At 38.6% G+C, this 19,118-nt stretch overlaps 2 protein-coding genes across 27 annotated transcripts in view; both read right to left on the bottom strand.

The window, feature by feature from the left end:
- Window positions 1-3,168: 3,168 nt before the first annotated feature.
- On the bottom strand, window positions 3,169-8,648 carry LOC117600900 (NAD kinase 2, mitochondrial). 3 transcript variants are annotated; one of them, XM_034316946.2, is made up of 6 exons: window positions 5,579-5,912; window positions 5,186-5,483; window positions 4,788-5,111; window positions 4,620-4,701; window positions 4,288-4,552; window positions 3,169-4,222 (listed from the first exon to the last, which is right to left on the bottom strand). In XM_034316946.2, the coding sequence occupies exons 2-6, from the start codon at window positions 5,275-5,277 to the stop codon at window positions 3,990-3,992; spliced, it is 996 nt and encodes a 331-aa protein (XP_034172837.1). In that variant the 5' UTR covers window positions 5,278-5,483; window positions 5,579-5,912; the 3' UTR covers window positions 3,169-3,989. The 3 variants fall into 3 exon arrangements, with proteins under 3 accessions (XP_034172837.1, XP_034172838.1, XP_034172836.1); XM_034316947.2 differs by having other exon boundaries at window positions 5,678-5,912; XM_034316945.2 differs by lacking the exon at window positions 5,579-5,912 and adding an exon at window positions 5,942-8,648 and having other exon boundaries at window positions 3,173-4,222.
- Window positions 8,649-8,804: 156 nt separating this feature from the next.
- LOC117600892 (bromodomain adjacent to zinc finger domain protein 2B) overlaps window positions 8,805-19,118 on the bottom strand; it is a 93,859-nt gene continuing 83,545 nt past the window's right edge. For 14 of the 24 annotated variants that reach the window (XM_034316911.2, XM_034316916.2, XM_034316921.2 and 11 more), the window contains 15 exons: window positions 18,797-18,841; window positions 17,905-17,958; window positions 16,655-16,853; window positions 16,462-16,581; window positions 15,810-16,383; window positions 15,521-15,740; window positions 14,469-15,225; window positions 14,131-14,391; window positions 13,554-14,052; window positions 13,114-13,459; window positions 12,083-12,204; window positions 11,855-11,996; window positions 11,555-11,685; window positions 10,334-10,618; window positions 8,805-10,094 (listed from right to left, as the gene is read on the bottom strand). In XM_034316911.2, the coding sequence (XP_034172802.2) occupies window positions 9,917-10,094; window positions 10,334-10,618; window positions 11,555-11,685; window positions 11,855-11,996; window positions 12,083-12,204; window positions 13,114-13,459; window positions 13,554-14,052; window positions 14,131-14,391; window positions 14,469-15,225; window positions 15,521-15,740; window positions 15,810-16,383; window positions 16,462-16,581; window positions 16,655-16,853; window positions 17,905-17,958; window positions 18,797-18,841 (3,933 nt within the window). In that variant the 3' untranslated portion in view covers window positions 8,805-9,916. The remainder of the gene's footprint in view (window positions 10,095-10,333; window positions 10,619-11,554; window positions 11,686-11,854; window positions 11,997-12,082; window positions 12,205-13,113; window positions 13,460-13,553; window positions 14,053-14,130; window positions 14,392-14,468; window positions 15,226-15,520; window positions 15,741-15,809; window positions 16,384-16,461; window positions 16,582-16,654; window positions 16,854-17,904; window positions 17,959-18,796; window positions 18,842-19,118) is intronic. The other 10 variants (XM_034316923.2, XM_034316926.2, XM_034316930.2 and 7 more) reach the window with 5 other exon arrangements.

The following is a 19,118-nucleotide window of genomic DNA, read 5'->3' as shown; positions in this document are numbered from 1 at the left end:
GCGAAATTCTCAAAAAATAGCGCCCCCTAGCGGCAAAAATGCAAACTAAAATTTCGATGTTCGATCAGCGCCCTCTGGTGGCGAAAAAAGGAACTAAAGCTAGCTCAATTTTTGGCCCCCTGGCGGCAAAAATGCGAACTAAAATTTCGATGTTCGATCAGCGCCCTCTGGTGGCGAAAAAAGGAACTAAAGCTTGCTCAATTTTTGGCCCTCTGGTGGCCAAAATGTGAACTAAAATTTTCAGGTCGATACAGCGCCCTCTGGCGGCGAAAATGGGAACTAAATTTATACGTAGATATGTAAGGGATGGAGTGATATAAGGGCTACAAAGATGTAAGGGATGTAGAGACGTAGGGGATGTAGGGATGTAAGGGGTGAAAAGATGTAGTGGGTGGGATGCAGAAATGGAAGGGATGAAGAGATGAAAAGAATGTATGGATGAAAAGAATGTAGGGATGAAAAGAATATAGGGATGAAAAGAATATAGGGATGAAAAGATTGCAGGGATGTAAGGGATGAGGTGATGTAAGGGCTGCAGAAATATAAGGGATGTAGAGATATAGGGGATGTAGAGATGTAAGGGCTACAGAGATGTAAGGGATGTTGAGAACTAGGGGATGTAGAGATGTAAGGAATGCAGGGATGTAAGGGGTGAAAAGATGTAGTGGATGCGGAGATGAAAGGGATGAAGAAATGAAAAGAATGTATGGATGAAAAGAATGTGGGGATGAAAAGAATTTAGGGATGAAAAGATTGCAGGGATGTAAGGGATGAGGTGATGTAAGGGCTGCAGAGATATAAGGGATGTAGAGATGTAGGGGATGTTGAGATCTAGGGGATGTAGAGATGTAAGGAATGCAGGGATGTAAGGGGTGAAATGATGTATTGGATGCGGAGATGAAAGGGATGAAGAAATGAGAAGAATGTATGGATGAAAAGAATGTAGGGATGAAAAGATTGCAGGCATGTAAGGGATGGAGAGATGCAGGGGGTGTAGAGATGTAAGGAATGCAGGTATGTAAGGGAAGCATAGATGTAAGGGATGCAGAGATGTAAGGGATGTTGAGAAGTAGGGGATGCTGGGATGTAAGGGATGAAGTGAAGTAAGGGCTTCAGAGATGTAAGGGATGTTGAGATGTAGGGGATGCTGGGATGTAAGGGGTGAAAAGATGTAGTGGATGCGGAGATGAAAGGGATGAAGAAATGAGAAGAATGTAGGGATGAAAAGAATTTAGGGATGAAAAGAATTTAGGGATGAAAAGATTGCAGGGATGTAAGGGATGCAGAGATATAAGGGATGTAGAGATGTAGGGGATGTAGAGATATAAGGGCTACAGAGATGTAAGGGATGTTGATAACTAGGGGATGTAGAGATGTAAGGAATGCAGGGATGTAAAGGAAGCATAGTTGTAAGGGATGGCGAGATGTAAGGGATGAAGAGATGCAAAAAATGTTGGGATGAAAAGAATGCAGGGATACAAAGAATTCAGGGACGTAAATTGGGGCGGTAGATTTTGTCTACATATCAACATGTCATCCTGGGGTGTCAGGGACCCCGAAGCACTGGTGGCGATATGTGTGTATCGATCTGAATCCGTCTGGTGTATCTGGGACCCCTAAATTCCAATGACACTGATTGCATACCCACATCATGGTAGTCGGGGTTTCTGGGACCCCCAAGCACTAGTGGCGATATATGTGTATCGATCTGTCTCCATCCGGGGTATCTGGGACCCCTAAATTCCAATGACACTGATTGCATACCCACATCATGGTAGTCGGGGTTTCTGGGACCCCCAAGCACTAGTGGCGATATATGTGTATCGATCTATCTCCATCCGGGGTATCTGGGACCCCGAAATACCAACGACACTAATTGCATACCCACATCATGGTAGTCGGGGTATCTGGGACCCCGAAGCACTAGTTACGTTTCTGCATACCGATATTATGGCACTCGGGGTTCCTGAGACCCCGAAGTACCATTGACACTGTTTGCATACCGACATCATTGCATCTGGGGTGTCAGGGACCCCGTAACGGTGATGACACTCTTTGCACGGCATTTGGGGTGTCTGAGACCCCAAAGCAACTAGCGAAATATAAGAACGAAAAACGAACAAATCGTGAAACTTTCTTGTTCGGAATAGTGATGGGTTTGACCGGATCTAGCGAAATATAAGAACGAAAAACGAACAAATCGCGAAACTTTCTTGTTCGGAATAGTGATGGGTTTGACCGAATCTAGCGAAATATAAGAACGAAAAACGAACAAATGGTGAAACTCTCTTGTTTGATATAGTGATGGGTTTGATCGAATCTAACGAAATATAAGAACTAGAAACGAACAAATCGTGAAATAGTAATTGCAAGATAGTGATGGATATAATCTGTAATAGTGAAAGCTTAGACCTAGAAAGAGTGTAAAACATTGAAAGAAGGAAATATAAGAATATACCTAAACTCATTTCTACTTAGCTGTGACCTGGGTGTACTTGAAAATCTAGAAGATAATATAGAAAAATACTTACCTGAGTTTGCATACCGACATTATCGCATCCGGGGTGTCAGGGACCCCAGTATATCTGTGGCGCTCTCTGTATATCGACCTGATATCATCTTGGGGTGTCAGGGACCCCGGTGACTCTCTTTGTGCACCGACTTATAATCATCTTGGGGTGTTAGGGACCCCGAAGCACGTTCGATACTCGGCATACCGACATTGAAAAGTGACACGGACGGACGCTTTGTGCTTTATATGTATATATATATAAGATGTAAAGAAACTGAAATATTATTTTTATTTTTCTAATACCTAGTGAATCTTGATTTAATAGACTTTAATGTAAATAATGTAAGAAAATTAATATATAAATTATTGCACGTTTTATGGATAGAACAATGGCAATAACACTTTAAGTAAACTGGTTTATATAAATACTATTTTTATATTAAAAGAAATAGTTGTAAATGCTGTACCTGGTTATTATCATAATTGAAAGTATGTATTATGTATAAAAGTTATTAACTTGATCGAGGTTTATAATAAAATGTTTTAAAAGCTTTAGTATTCTTTTATTTTTCTACAAAAAAATGTACTTTACATTATTATATTATTAAATTAATATTTTATTAAATTACACTTTGGTTACAATAGTTCACATACACACATCTTAGAAAATAATAAGTGATAGCACATTCACTGTCAGTAAAAAAATATATTATAATGATATATAAACCACCTAATTTCAATAATTCTTAAAATTCTATGGTATCCTTATTCATATGGTAAACTATTAATATAAAGAAATCGTTCTAAGTTTGCCCTAGTTTTGAATAATTTATAATAAATAGGGTCAGAGGGAGTCAAAATTGTGTCGTATCTGTTGTCGGTGCGAGATGCGGTTAAAGTGGGACTGGTAAAACAGGCACGATTATACCAGCTGTGTTCTCTGCATGCAGATCTAACATCTGGGAGTGTTTGGGACCCCAAAATTCATAACTTCTGAAGAACAAAGGCATGTTCAGTACTTTCATATCTGTAGTCACTGTTTTTGCTTAATTAGTACTGTCGATTGCCACCAAATCGCGCTTGTGTGCTACTTTCACAGCGCGGGTTGATTTAGAATTAAAAAACATAGAAATAAGACTTCGAATATGCAGAGCTTATTAAATAATTATAATCATGCTATCCATTAACAAGGAAAGAATTAAAAATTATAACCTTCATTTTTATTCTTGTTGAATACATTATTATAGTATTCTATTTGTTATTTAAAATTATTATCTTCCATACCAGATTACACACATAAATATAGTGTATATCTATGCAACGTCTGTTTTAATAAAATCGTAGTAAATTAAATTATATGCCCTTTCAGAAGTTATAAAAGATTGTGATGTACAAAAGTATAGTTCCTATATGTTAGAAACGGTTACCCTTTATTACGCCTTAATCTAAATTAATTGTTCCGCTGATAGCAAACTCTTCAAGACGGAAGAATTAATGCTCGTAAAGAATCTTCGGGATGGACTTCCAATACTGCTTTAGTTCCAGAATTAAACGGTATCGCTATACCACCATCGACAACTAACCCTGCATCATAGCACTGTGACCTTACTACTAATTTGTTACACAACCCACGTGGTTGCATGGACTTTGGTATGGGCCAAACATCGGTTACTATCATATCCCTTATAGCGTAACATAATTTTAATTCCTCTGAAATATACACAAAAATTTATACTCTCCATTTGTACCTCTACTGTAAAACAATATATACGTACCAGCATTAACATGCAAACTGCTGTTAAAAGTGGAACAAATTTTGTCAATTTCCTCACTGCTAAATTGTCTTTTCTCATCTACAAGATTCAATATCTCTTGTACTACTAGCGAATTAACGCTATTTATGGATTTATACCAGGATGTCGATCCTGTTCCTGTGCTGACACACAACCCAGAACTTTTCACCAAATGAAACTCTGGTTCATTGTCTGGCTTTATAAACAAGGAACTTGTTCTAGCCGATAGGGTCTCGGCTATAAAAACCTGATCATATATAAAATGTTGAACTACATAATGATACATAAAGTTGCTTAAATAAAGGGGAACTTACTTCGTTTAGCGCTAACCATGGTAAACGCCTTTCTTTTGGTAAATTATTTGGTGCTCCTTTCTGTAAGTTTTCTGTATAAAATCTGCAAGTATTAAAAAATATTTTGCAACATACACCCATGTAACATGTAAGAATAAAGATCATAAGAATTGCATTTAATTGTATTACTTTTCGCAACCTGTAACACGACCTTTTTCATGCGCGTGAAATGGAGGATCCCAGATATTATCACCCATAATTGTTGTTCTAATCCTTCGTCTCATTAATACATTATAATGACCAGCTCTTAACATTTCAAAAATTTCCGGTATCCTTTTGGTATATTTGGGCGGTAACATTAGAAAACCCTCGGATCTCTCCGGGAATGAATTAATGCCTATTATAGGTTTTTTATTATCAAATATTAAATTTGATGCTAATAAAAATGTGCCATCGCCGCCGATCGGAAGAATTAAATCGGCCCAAACGAAATTCTCCGGATTAAGATTTTCCCTGCAATAGAAATACATTCATTTAATAAAATTTAATGATTAATTAAATGAATATATAATACAATGAAAGTATACCTGTTTACTACTCTATACTCTATATTCATTTTCTTCAAATGTTCAATTACTTCATTTTTCACAGCATTGGTTGCAATATGACTAGCTAACATTAATTCATAATCAGATCCTCTTTCCTCTAATTTTACTTTCAACTCTTCCTCGTTTAAATCTGGTTCTCGTAATTTTTCAAAATAGTATCGCGACAATTTTTTCACGATAAGCACTCGCTTCGGTACAAAGCTCGCCTCGTTTCGCAAGAATACTCGTAGATTATTGGAAGCATTGTATTTGTGTGGTTGCAAACGTTGTAAAATTCCTGAAAAATATATGAAAATATTAATAAAATAATACGAGGTATAAATTTTTTAAAAGTCATCGAATAATAAATAATAAATCTATATATAATATTACATATATTAATAATTAAGGACATAATTTGGGAATAATATATATTTTAATGTTTAAATCTTTTATGTATACTTTCAATTAAAATATATACAGTCTTAATACATATCGAGTAATGATGTCATTTAATAGTAGTGTTTGCATAGTCATTTCGTAGAATGACGTAAACTATAATCGAACGATACACTGTGCTTCAACGCTCCGATAACCAATAATTAAATGACACTGATCGAGTAATACTTCGGGGTTAAAATATCTAGCGAAGTTATTTCTACAACTTGTCTTTTGTTTTGTGAGTTTTCATTGGAGCTCGTTGACGTTGTACGTCGTTGCCAATGGAATCAAAGAGTACTTCAAAAGTTTACTTACTGCCAGATCTTCGAACGTGGCTAAGAGTCGTCATCGCATGCTGTTTTATAAGTTAACGTACGATATACGTGCGAACAATAAATGCAAAAGTAGGAACATCAAGTACGTCTAAGCGTTTTTAACCTCTCTACCGGTACGAATAATAGGTATATCTAAAGTCATGCGACATGTACGCACAAATACGTGTTCACAGTCCACCGTGGATAGAGATAAAATAATACTCCCGAGTGAGAAAGTAGGAATACCAATATGGCCGACTTTGGCGGTAAATTTGAAATGCGTGTAAGTTTTGCTCTCGCTAGTGAAATGATAATCAGAAACATTACATATAAAGAAATATTACGAAATCGATAAAATTCTAATATGAAATAAAAAAAAGAGAAAAGATATCGTTAAATTCGAGCGATTCAAATAAACAGAGAAAAAATAATAATTTCACTGTACAGATACACGCTTCGCTTACACTTTATTAATTCATTTGCAATACATTAATTAAGTCTGTTTAAATAGCATCGAGGTATACCTAACGCATGCCTTCGTTTATACTATAGACAATCATCTAACTTAAACACACGCTCACGCTCACTTTTTATCTTTCTTTCGTTAATCTTTCTCTCGCTCTCATTCTTACTATCTCTCACTCTTTCATCTCTCTTTCTCATTTGCGCATTTTTTTCCATTTCTCTTTAATAATCTGTATTTCCATTATCGATATCATTTATCGTTATTGTTATTACCATTGTCATTATCATTATACCATATAATATATCATAAGATCGACGTTAAAAACTAAAATTCGTATAAAAAGCGTCGTTATTCATACTAACAATGTAACTGTACTATTTAAATAATAATTGAATCTTAAAAAATTATTTGTTCTTGTTCTTGTTCTTGTTGGTGGTGGTGTGTCTGAATGTATGAGATGTCTAACGCATCGATTATAATATTATACGAGGGTGCAAGGCGGTGCAGAAATTTTTACGTACACGTATAATGTTTCTCACATAGTACGCTCGTGTCGACGTGTATCCAAAGAACGTTCAGTAAGATCGTGAAATGCCCCGACATTGCGCTTCGTATCAAAACCATAATTAACACATATACATATATATATCCCGTTATCTATCATTATGAAAACTAACGATTGTCACTGAGCGAATAGAGGAAGTAAGCAAAAGTGTACTTTTTCGCAGAAAATATAAATAAAGAGGAAAATGTATCTCGTATGTATGTACAGTTACTAATATAATAAAATGAACCACTATAGTTTCGTGTATTTTTAAATGAGAGAAGATGAATTCTAATGGAAAATACACGCGCTTTTACTCGTTACGATCTTACCGATCCGATTCGTTCTTGGATCGACGCCAGGACGACGGTACATCAGTTTCGTGTCGGCAAGCCGCACCCCGCACAATTCTCTCAAATTCATCTTTTACATCGTAATCGTTTTCACGCGGCATTTTTATAATCTAGCTAATACTTTTACATACTACGAATGTTTAGCACATATCACTACGGCCGAACCATTGAAATCTCTCCCGTTCAACTTTCTCTCTCCCTCACATTCTCTCCCAATATCCACTTGAATTCTTTCGTTATTACATAGCTAAACGCTATTACGAGCAATAATGTACATCAATTACATAAAAAACAAGATATTTCGTTAACGTTTTTTATCTGTGTTTTCAAATCGTTTCATTTTCCTTAATCGTCGAGCGATGGTCACACTTACGAAGGTACCGCGGCTTATATTAATCCAAAGAATCACTACCGACACCACCATCCTAATTATCAATTACCATCATCCATACGTGACAGAATGGTTTCTAACAACAGCCCTGACGCACGATATACATAGAATATTTCGTTCGTTTAAAAAGTTATGCCTTACAGTCGAATATCATCGTCACCCCATTGGGTGAACTTGCGTCAGATTATTACACAATTGCTTATAATCCTATATCGAAATCGAACATCGCATTAAAAAACGTCGCGTGTGCTATTTCGAACAATCAAACAAACGAGATCCTATCGCTTGGAACTCGGACGCGGATAAAATTCGACGAAATTCTTTACATACCACCTACGCATCCGTCAGGGATTAAAACTCCTTTGTTTCTTTAATATCGAGAAACGAAAAATACGAAATTTTCATTGGCCTGTCCACTTTGCCTCGATTATTCGTGAGTTCGTCGTTAAAAGCGAATCTGCCATTCAACGTACACGAAGAGCACGCAATAAAATTGAATTTCATAGATATTGCTTTGAAAAACATGATATATTCGAATTCCAATGTAACGTTGATGATACAGCGTTTAATTAAACACGCTAATAACTAGAATTTCATTGCATGAACGAGAGAAAGTGTGTAGGAAATTGTTCACACAAAATTATTAAATAATTAAAAGATTTAGGAATACATATATATATGTACATATACATATTCAAATTTTTAACAGATATCTGTTTAATAATTTTGTTAATTGCAAATATCGTTCGCTAGGAAATTCACTTTCGACATAGAATAATAATTAATCTTAAACTTATAAACACATATTCCCCTCGTTTCTAATTACAGAACATTCCAAGCCTACATGCATTTAGATTCTTTTTTTTACTCAAGATTCACGTTGAGTTATCGATCATTTCTACCTAGCTGGGATCATTCTTTTCTGCTCGATCATGGTTCGAACATAAATAAATAAAGTAGTCAAGCGAATAAACGAAAAAGAAAAGAAGAGAAACGAAGAGTAATGAATCCGTGGAATGGCATCAACTCCGTCCTTAATTGGAAGATTGACTTCGTATGTCATTCTGTTTTATCTTACTCTACAGCAAATGGTTACCCCTTATTATCGTGCTGACGTTTTTATTTTTCTTCTTTAATAACGGGCAAAGATGTTCGCGGTGTGTGAATGGTTTGAATGTTCGCGTTGTGACGTGACTATCTATATAGTATACATGTACACTATATTCATATTTATACATTTATATTTATATTTATATATTTATATATGTATACCTCTGCATTTTGTTTCCTTCACATTCATTATTTTTGCAAAATATTTCTTTTGCCGACGTGTCGGCACTAAGCCTGTATGATACAATCGCAAATTACATCTCGTGTTCGCTTAGGCAAAACTTTACTTGGTAAGTACAGTGACCATCTGCATTTTTCATTTATCATCGTAATTAATTAACACGAAGGTGAGGGTGGTGGATGAGGTCGAAGACTTATGAACGAATAAGATGCGAAACAACGGTCGAAACACAATTAATTAAATCGCGTCGATTTCTTAAAGAAGCTCCCCGAATCACAAACGTTTAATCTCTACCACGTTAAAATCTGTGTGTGTGTGTGTGTTTACGGCATCTTCCAGTGCCTCCTTTACCCTACGTACACGATTATCCTTAACAAGATTAAACTTCGACTTCCGACTATTAGAATTATCGTTGAACGTAAAGTTCGTCGGTAAAAATTGGAAAGAAGAAGTACGAAGCCGTTGAAAATATTCATCGTACCGTTCTCGAGTATTATTAGCGTGTCTATCTGTGTGTAAAGATTTACCGTGTGTATATTTGTTTAAAGAATTGCGAGGAGTTTCCGCGCGAGCGTCGATTACGGCGAGAAACGAAAAATAAAGATATTACAGGAAGTGGAGGCGAACGAAGAGAAAAAGAAACGCTCGTAACGACGCGCACGAAGGATGTTACCCGCATTATTACGTAGTTCTATCTCATTTTATTTCCTTTTCATTTATTATTAATTACTATTAGATTTCGAAGTCGTCCGGTTAGCCGCTAGAACGAGGCCAACAAACGTGCACGAGAGAGATACGGGGGTTGTCTCGATCTTGTTTCATTTCGAGTCTCTTCAACGGAATTCTCTCAGTGTTTTATCCAAGAGCCACTATTCTCCTAGTAATAGAAGTGGGCAAAACTGTTGCATGTGTTACGAGAACGAACCGAACCTCAGCTATGCGTTTGCGGATGTGGAGGTGGTGCGCCGGTAATCTCGGTCCAACGCATTTCGAAGAAACTGCGCATCCCGTGTCCAGCCTTCCCCACAGGACTGTCGTCCTCGTTGAATACCTCGCAGTTGATGAACATCTGTCTGACATCGGCGCAAAACTCATCGCGAGACTTGTACCTGTGTATCGAGAAGCACTTCTTTGGAACATGTTCATAATTCCAATTTTATTTTATTTTTTTTTTTTATTTTTATATTTTGGCATTTCAGATTTGAAGCTTTGACGATCAAGTTAGAGGCGTTCTAGATATCATAGATGATTTTTTATACTTGTTTTTTTAGGGAAAGAGGCATTTCTAAATAGAATCGAATGTACGTTCAATTAATCTAGCTGTCGACGGTGTACGCGTGTAACTTACACGGAGTCCTGCAATTTCTTCTTGATCGTACTGAGATCCATGGGTGTTTTAATAATTTTCTTGTAGGTAGGAAACTGTTTGGTGTTCACCGGCAAAAGGAACGGCCAGGCCTCGTCCTGTTGCTCCAACTGTTCGAGTAGCACCTTACAAGGAGCCAGCTCTCGTTGTTGTTTCTTCGTCAGTGTCCTATTGTTGCCCTCCTTCCTCGGCGAGGCTGTAGGTGTTGCCGGTTCCGATGAACTGACGTCCTCTACGTGCGTGTTCGATGCCGTTGACGGCGTTGGACTGCGACGCAAAACAACAGAAATTATTTGCACCATTTTAGCTTTCGCTTTTTCGCAGGAGGTATTGTCCGTCATTTTTATAAAGCTTCTGGACGATAAAGACTCGAGAGCGTGATTTATTTATTTATTTTTTTTTTTTTTTTTTTTTCTCTACTTTCTCTGCTCGAGACGAAGTTATTATACCACGCACATTTATTACACACACACACGCGTTGTTTCTCGATCGAACATTTATCATATTTTTCATCATTCTGAATCTCTCTGTCTCTCCTGTCTATTTTAGTTTTTATTTTAGTCTCGCTGTTTTATATATTCTCTCTCGCCGGTTTGCTCGGCCTTTTGTTCAAGTTTCGAGCAATCTAAATTACCCGTTCCCCATTAGTTTTAGTCGATGATCGTAACACGCTGTACAAAGTAGTACAGGGTGTCCCCCGACCAGGAGGGGACCCGACAACAATATCATTCGCAGGTGGTAGAAAATAATCGCTCGAAGATGAACCTAACGACGATTGCTTTTTTTTTGTTCTTTATATCATGTAGAAGCTTTATTTATTTATATACCTATCGTGGAACACCCTGTATGATGCGAATATTTCCTTACAACAATGATCGACGAGTGTATTTTGACACGGGCCGAGGATGTAAGTCGGTATGATAATAATAATCGCATTTAGAAGCAGTGTACTTTGTCTATGTTCATTCGTATTTTTTTTGTTTTTTTTTTGGGGGGGGGTTTTTTTTTAAAAGTAGTTTTATGTTTTCTTATTCGATCGGAAATGGATTATTTTTTTTTTTACACGTTCTCGTTGAATGTTATTGAGTCATTTTGTTTCGTAGATTATTTGCTTTATCTACTGTTACTTCGTTACGATACGTTGTTTTAAGTCAGCGAGTTGACAATGTTTGTTTGGTTTTTTGTTTTTGTTAACGTAATCACCTAGCTGGTGGATGATCAGAACTTTCACTTTCTCTGGTGCCTCCCCCTTTGGTATGACTCCTTCGACTACTATTTCTCTTCTTTGGTTGTTTACTGTGGCAATTAGAACAATACCATTTTCCCCTTGGCATCTGGAAGTATAGTAAAGTTATTTGAATATATTATGCAACTGAGAATATTTGAGAGGAAGGGTTGAAACTTCAAGAGATGTATATTATATTACAATTTTTAATTTACATATGTTAATAGAAAAGATATTTTCATTGACATATTAAATGAATAATAGAATAAGCTACTCACTTTTGGCATAACAGGATTATGGCAGTCGGTATGATAAGCCCGTGGACAGAGTTCACATAGCACTAAATTTTTGCCAACCCTCTTTCCGCATACCAAACAATTTCGTTCCCCTGTTGCTTTATTCATGCACTCGTGACAATACCTGAAACAGGTTTCGCAATTGTTTAATTAAAATAGAATAGTATTCTTCGGAATTGTCCGGTTTGTTTCATAATAGAAATAGCTTACCAGTCACCATCAGGAATGTTTTCCATTTTTGGACGGAAACAGTAAGTATGATAGCCGCGGTCACAACCATCACACAGTAGCAGCTTGTCTTCGTTATCTCCACTGTGACAGAACTGACAATTCTGTAACAGAGAAAGAAAAACTTCCCGTTTTAAAATTCAGTCAATGTTTGAAGCAAATTAATCCTAACACTTTGACGACCTCACTTCTCTGTAATTAATGTTATAAAGATTATAGCGACCGTCAAAGTGTTAACGATCTAGCGTTGTCACACAAGCGTTAAAAATAAAAATGAACCATCGATGCAATAAATATTAATATGCAAAGTATATTAATAATAGAGGATAAAAGCTTAAGGATCAAGGGTATATATTTAATAAACGGAATGGAATTTATATTTAATCGTGCATACTTAGTTCTCGTGTTATCGCTCAAAGTATAATTAAAAATGAAATTGAATGGGGTAGCATTAAAATGATAATCACCCTACAAAAAAGGAAAATACAAAGCGTTGAAAAAAAAAAAAGATTAGTAGACGATAAGCGGCATATTCTGTTGCATGCTACCGTTACGTTAAACTCTAACCACCATTTAAATTCCATTAATGTTGTTAGTCAATTAATTTGTTAAAACGTTTATCGATTGCCGCATTATTCGCACATCATTCCCTTTATTATGACGTTCCATTGGAATATACCATCACGGAAGGTGCCACGCGAAGAGCATTTCGTTTAACTTTAGACAATTTTTGAAGGAATGTTTTGCCAGTCATCATCATCGAAAGCGATATGCTCTCTGTGGTTCACTATATACAGGATATTCGTTCTAACAATTCGTACGATATTCAATCATCCGTAATGATGTAATTAAAAGAGAAAATAATACTCATTTATTACATTATTGTAAACGACTGAAAAATCCTGTATAATGTTAAAACAGACACTCTGTATAGGAAGGATAGAAGAAAAAGAGATTTCAGAGTGTGAGGTAGAGGAGAAGTTTCGGTTAGTAAAGTTAGTGCGAATACCCACAGAGGCCTGAGAAGTAGTCAATAGCTGATTGTACTGAGTGGTAGCTTTGAGTGAGACGCAGCGGTTTCGTAGCTTGACGCAGACCGAGTTTCTAGCTGGTGTTAGACTCACAGCCTTCATGATGCTCTTGTCCCAGGCGATGCTGGCCTCCAGCATGTACAGTGCCATGGCGAGCTGAGCCGACGTGTGTGCTCGAGCTGTTGCCTCTCTCCAGTTGTTCAGACCTCTCGGAGTTGTTTCCTCCTGCGGCACCGGCGCCTGATTGCTCTGATCCGAATTACTCGAGTTTGCGTTAGCCGCCGCTGCCTGTTCAGCTTTCAGAGCCGCTAAATTTGGATCGCCCGTACTGTAAATTCAATAAAAATGAAAAATCTCATTAATCTTTGAATATTCCTCACTGTATCCAATCTCCTATAATATGCCATGGTTTATAATCTTACCAAACGCCTAACGGTGGTTTCAAGTATCTCCTCTCTATCGCGGCCTCCAAAGACAGTAACCTTTGTCGCGCTTGCTCGACGGCGCTCACTTTCTCCATTTCGTTCAATTTCTCAATCTCCTCGGCCTCCTCGGTGCCAGCCCGCGGAGGAAGTTTCCAGCCTTTGACCTGCATGCTGGCGTTCGCGACTTTATCCTCGAGAGCCTCGACCTGCTCCAAAAGTTGCGCGTCCACCCGTAACGCGACCTGCTCGCTCCAGGTTACCGGGTTGTCCGGTTGCGGGATCGGTGTATCAGAATCGTCGGGTGTGGATTTCAGTTCGGTGGCGGATACGTTGCCAGGGTCCACGTTGATTCTACCTGTCACGGCTAGGAAGGATTCCATGGTCGCCCATGTTGTACGTTTCAGTTCCTTCTCGCGGACACCGCGAGAATGAAGGTGCTCCAACAGTTCTTGAAACGTGTCGACGTCTGTTATTCTCCACCAACCGTATCGTAAATCTGCTCGGATTATAAGTGACACGAGTTAATGATCGATCCATCTGGTTTGGTAATCAAGTTTTGGAGCTGTTAACTTACCCTTTGGTACTGGTTTAGCTTCTCCTGGAGGAGGTAGACCGTGTACTTTGAGATACTCGAGCTGAGCTGCTTCGTCCTGGGTCAAAATCAAAGGTGCTGGACTATCGCACCTGTCGTAATTTGGACTAGCTGGCGGAGGGAACACTGGTATTCTCAGCTCGGTGGGTTCAGCTATTCCAAATATCTGCTTGGTACTCGGTCCTGGAGTGTCGCAAGTTTCTCGAGGTAAAATTGAAAACCAATTGAATTCGTTGCTGCAATCTATAATTTATCGAAAAAGAAATAAATAGAAAATTACATAAATGACAAGTTAGTAAAATAAATTCCAAAATACTTACTGGAAATAAATGTGCCGTTCAATTCCTTGCCATTATGAAGATTGTTAACATGATTGTATTTGTCGCCATTTGGAATCGTCTCGACGATTTTATCCTCCATCATCTTCACAGCTGGCTTCATTTCTTCGTCCATCTCTTCGTTCTCTTTCTTCGTATCCTCTTTCACATCCACGTCCATACTAACAACCTCTGTTTCTTGTTTAATTTCTTCGGAAGTGACGTTTGTCTTCGCATCAGCCATCGAACCATCCACATCGACCTTCTTCTCTTCTTTCACGTTCGTCGAATTATCGGAACCACAATTTTGCACAGGTTCTTTCTTGCAATTAACGTCGTCCATTTCGGATTTCGTTTTATCCAACAACGGTTTCACGTCCTCTTCTTGTTCGCTCGAGTTGTATTTCTTTTCTTCCTTAACGTCATTCGGAGCCTCGTTCTCCCGATTCTCAGCATTCGACTTAGTGTCCTCCTGCTTCGTCTCTGATTTCGCCTCCTCCGTTGGCATGTTTTTGTACTTTTCGTCCAGTTCGGCTTGCAGGTCCAGGATCTCCGGTTCAGCACTCTCCATGGCCTCGACGAAGATACCACCAGCGCAGGCCAGCTCCCAGTACCTTCTCCAGTACCTGTCCTGGCCAAATATGTGCGCTCGAAGTTGCTTCGAAGAGCTGTTCAATTTCTGTAGCTGTTCTTCCGATTGCTTCAACAGTTTGTCCAACTTTTTCCCAAGTTCCTCGCCGGATAGATTCTTGTCCTCCTCCTGTACAATCAATTTTTTCAATTAACGTAATAACCTTCGCGCAACAGACGTGGGGTCATTTTAACACTTTGAGCGCCACGTCACCGATATATAAATGAGATTTGAATTTCAACAGGAACCCATCACTCATATTATTAGAAATTCTTTGACTTAATTGGAAATATTTGAAATTATGGATAAAAATATAAATAATATACATAAGATTTGTGAAGACAAATGTAATACTTAATGGAATTTTCAATGGTTTTAGCGTGGCAGTCAAAGTGTTAATTAAATATTTATTATAAAATCCTACCTCTTCAGGCTGAGTTCCTTCGCTCTCGTTCTCAGACATGTCTTCAACCTCGTCCTCGTGATGAATCTCGTCGGGAGTAGGCGTCGTACCCACTGCCGTCGACGTCGTGTTACCTTCCTCGTCAACTTCCTTCTTCTCGATGGTAATCGTGTCTCCAGTCTTGTTCACGATCACGCCGACTGCTTCCATACGCACCTTTCGACTGTGCAATTGTCTGAGCCTACGCAAGATCATTTAAAAACATCAATCTCACGTCCAACATCTTCGATACATACAAAAGAATACTTACTTTCTGATCTTCGTGTCCAAGACGAATCTTTCTTTCCTGAGTTGCGCCACCGTTTCTAAGCTTCCTTCGATCTGCCTGATCACAGCCTTGTTCTGCAACAACTCGTTGCAGAGGAACGCGAGCATCTGCGCCTTGTGCGTTGGATTCAGTGCCAAAAACGGCTTGTCCCTCAACCTCTCGGACATCCTCCAGGTTTCGTTGTTGTGTAAGTGTTCGTAGAACTGAGCGTTCTTTCCTGAACAGGTCGAAGCGTAGTCACCGCCGTTCTGATGATGATCGGCGAACTTCTTGTCGCGTTCTCGTTCCAGACAGACACCGGTCAAAGCTTTCACCTCGCCGGTTGCGTTCGCGTACAAATAGATTCGTAGCACCTCGCTGATGTTTGCATGCGTTATGTCAGCCTGTCGTAGGCTTTGCCCTAATCCCGTCGTGTGTCTAGCGGGCTGAGGGATACCTGGGTCCTCGATAGCGCACACCAGCAAGTGGGTCATCACCGACAGCATCTCTTCTTCCGCTTCCTCGTCGTTGAGCAGAGCTAACTGGAGACTCTTTAGACTCGGTAGCGAGTCCATATCTAGGATATCAAAAGCGATTAGCGATTTAAAATTCCTGAGGAATTTATAGGGTAAAGGATAATAGAGACGAGGCTCACCAAAGCCTAAAGTTTCGCCGAAATTATGCAGAAACTCGAAAACCATAACGATGTCCGCGAAAGCTTGACCGGACAGTTTCAGTCCAGGTATTCGTTTTATTTCTGGCAGTGGTCTGTGATCTGTAAGCAGATAAAACACCGTGTCATGGAATGTTTTAAAAAATAGGAAAAGGATTTTCATAAAAATGTATACCTGTCAGTTCCATATCTTCCACAGGTTTCCTGATCTGTTCGATCAGTTCCATCTCCATTTTTCTTTGTTCCGCTCGTTTCTCTTTCGTCGCGATTCGTTCGGCCCTAGCTTCGAGACGCTTTTTCTCCCTTTCTTCCATCTTTCGACGGTTCTCCAGGGCACGTACCAACGCCATATGCTGTCTCCTTCTCTCCCTCTCCTAAACACAGTCGAAAAGTTTCAACGAGACGAAACGAAAGGATCGTGGACAATGTTCATGCAGCAGCATCGACAAAGAAATCTCGTAAATCCCGTTGAAAAGCAGAACTTTTGACACGCACGGGCTACGACAAACTCTACGACCGTTCCAGAAAAGGCTACAACCCGATACAAAAATAAAAAAAAAAAAATAAAGAAAAGGATCGACTTCTTTTATTTGAAACACCGTGCAACTGTTATTTACGCAACCACACTGTGCAATGTTTCAGATTGTGCATCGACGTCCGCACAGTGACACCAGATTTTATTTATTTCTATATCTTAAGTTACTAATATTTCTGGGAGAGACACGGACATTTTCGAAGGCGTGAACGAAAAGCGTGGAATAAAGCGCCTACGCTGTATGCGAATGACTGAACAAGAGACATGGTTGTTGCATTGTCACCGAGGGACTGGTTAGTGAACGTGGATTCTTCGGAAAGCGAATATACACAGGGTGTTCGTAGAACAACCCGAGATTTTCTACAAATTTGGTAGATCGTTCCGAATCCGAATTCTCATTCAGAATGATTTACCAAACATGCTGGAAAATTTCATTTCTGAAACACTCTGTATATGTATCTGTTAATGTTGCTCGCGTGGATAAATGTGTCAACGAACGCAGCGATCGTCGATTGCTCGTACGAAATCCTGAAATAAACGTATCGATCTACGAGAAATCGACGAAGCTGACGGGTGCAGATTAGTTTCAACTATCGGTTCACAACCGAACTTTGATAACACAACTTTCAACTCGCTCAATTTCCATAGTTTCTCGTTGTCGATCGTTTCTAATCAATGATCGATGAACCCTCCAAGATGTATTCTGCTTCTCGGGATCGTCAGGAAATTGAATTTTGAAGATTCGATCGATCCTTCATCGATTTGATCGACAGAGAAGACGATGAAAGAGGCGAATCGAAAGTTTGGGAAATTCGATAAATTCCGTTTTATTTTGTTTTAGTGAGTCTTGGTTCATTTTTATTAAACTTAGATTTGGGTATGAGACATACCAGCTCGACGGTGTAGAGCATCTCGCGCTGCTTGGTGAGCTCCTGCATGTACATCTGCGGCACAAAACACATCCACAGTCCACCAGTGCTCAAACTACTTCTACACGATCAAAAACTAAACAGCATATCGCTCTCACTTTCTAGATTTCGCCTGTCATTGAATCGCGTCACAGAAACGGGACGCGAAAGGACGAACGAGAGAGAAATCATTTTTATATTTGAGAGCATCGAAGGAATCTTTTTCTAATTTTTTTTTTCTGTTCCTTTTGAAAATTGTAACAAAAATTCTGTTCGCAAGAATTCTACTCTATATACGCTATTGCTACGTCAAGACCAAACTCACAACCGTGTCACAAAAATTAAATGGAATCAAAGTAAACCGAGAGATCTACGTTTATAAATTAAAACACAAAATGATTTGCAATTAGCAATGGATTGGTAATCGCGTTGAATTACTTGCAAGATTAGCAAGCGCCCATTAGCAAAGTCTATCGAAATGACATTAAAAATTTAAGAAAGTTTAATTATCAATTTTTTGGATCTCCTCACCGTCGTGTAGCTTTTTCGCACGAAAACTCACGATGAAACGCGAACGAGGATACAAAAATCGAGTAAAACTAAGGGTAACTAAATTTCCTGATATCAAATACAAAAGCTAAATGAATGTAAAATATAAATGAAGACAAGTGATCAGCTGAACGTTTGAATGATTCTCGCGGCTGATTAGTATAACGAGATGAACTGTAAGCGATGCGAAGATCAAAATGAAACGATGGCTAAATATCTACGAAAGATAACACACACACGCACACCGTTTCTAAGTTTCTACAGCCAATGACAGTCGGAAGAAAAGGAGGAAATAATCCGATAGATCGGAAACGATTGCACTCACCTGTTCCTTCAGCATGACTGCTTGTTGCCGCTTTAGTTCTCGTTCCTGAGAAATCACAGAAAATACTCGTGGTCAATTACCCAGATTCGTTATCGTTTTAAAAAACTACTAACGAAGTTGGGAATTCATGGGGTTCGCTATCGAACGAGAGGAATGTAACAAATGGACTTTTTATCGTAGATGGTTGCATGCCAAAAGTTTTGAGAAGTTGTTAAATAGTGTAACATAAGAATAAAAGGATTGATATTTCGGCTACGATTCTCAAAACTTTCAGACTAACCCAAGTACATCGTAATTATTTAATTCTTAAGAGTTAATTAAT

Source organism: Osmia lignaria, chromosome 16 (genome assembly GCF_051020975.1).
Source record: "Osmia lignaria lignaria isolate PbOS001 chromosome 16, iyOsmLign1, whole genome shotgun sequence".
Lineage (NCBI taxonomy): Eukaryota > Metazoa > Arthropoda > Insecta > Hymenoptera > Megachilidae > Osmia > Osmia lignaria.
This window is presented reverse-complemented; position numbering and strand designations above follow the sequence as displayed.

What these genes read in the sequence shown, in the direction of transcription:
- LOC117600900 (XM_034316945.2), bottom strand. Translation starts at nt 5,975, where the DNA reads ATGACGACTCTTAGCCACGTTCGAAGATCTGGCA. An exon ending in GAGTATAGAGTAGTAAACAG is followed by an intron (nt 5,112 to 5,185) that starts GTATACTTTCAT and finishes TTTCTATTGCAG; the next exon opens with GGAAAATCTTAATCCGGAGA. An exon ending in CGTGTTACAGGTTGCGAAAA is followed by an intron (nt 4,702 to 4,787) that starts GTAATACAATTA and finishes TAATACTTGCAG; the next exon opens with ATTTTATACAGAAAACTTAC.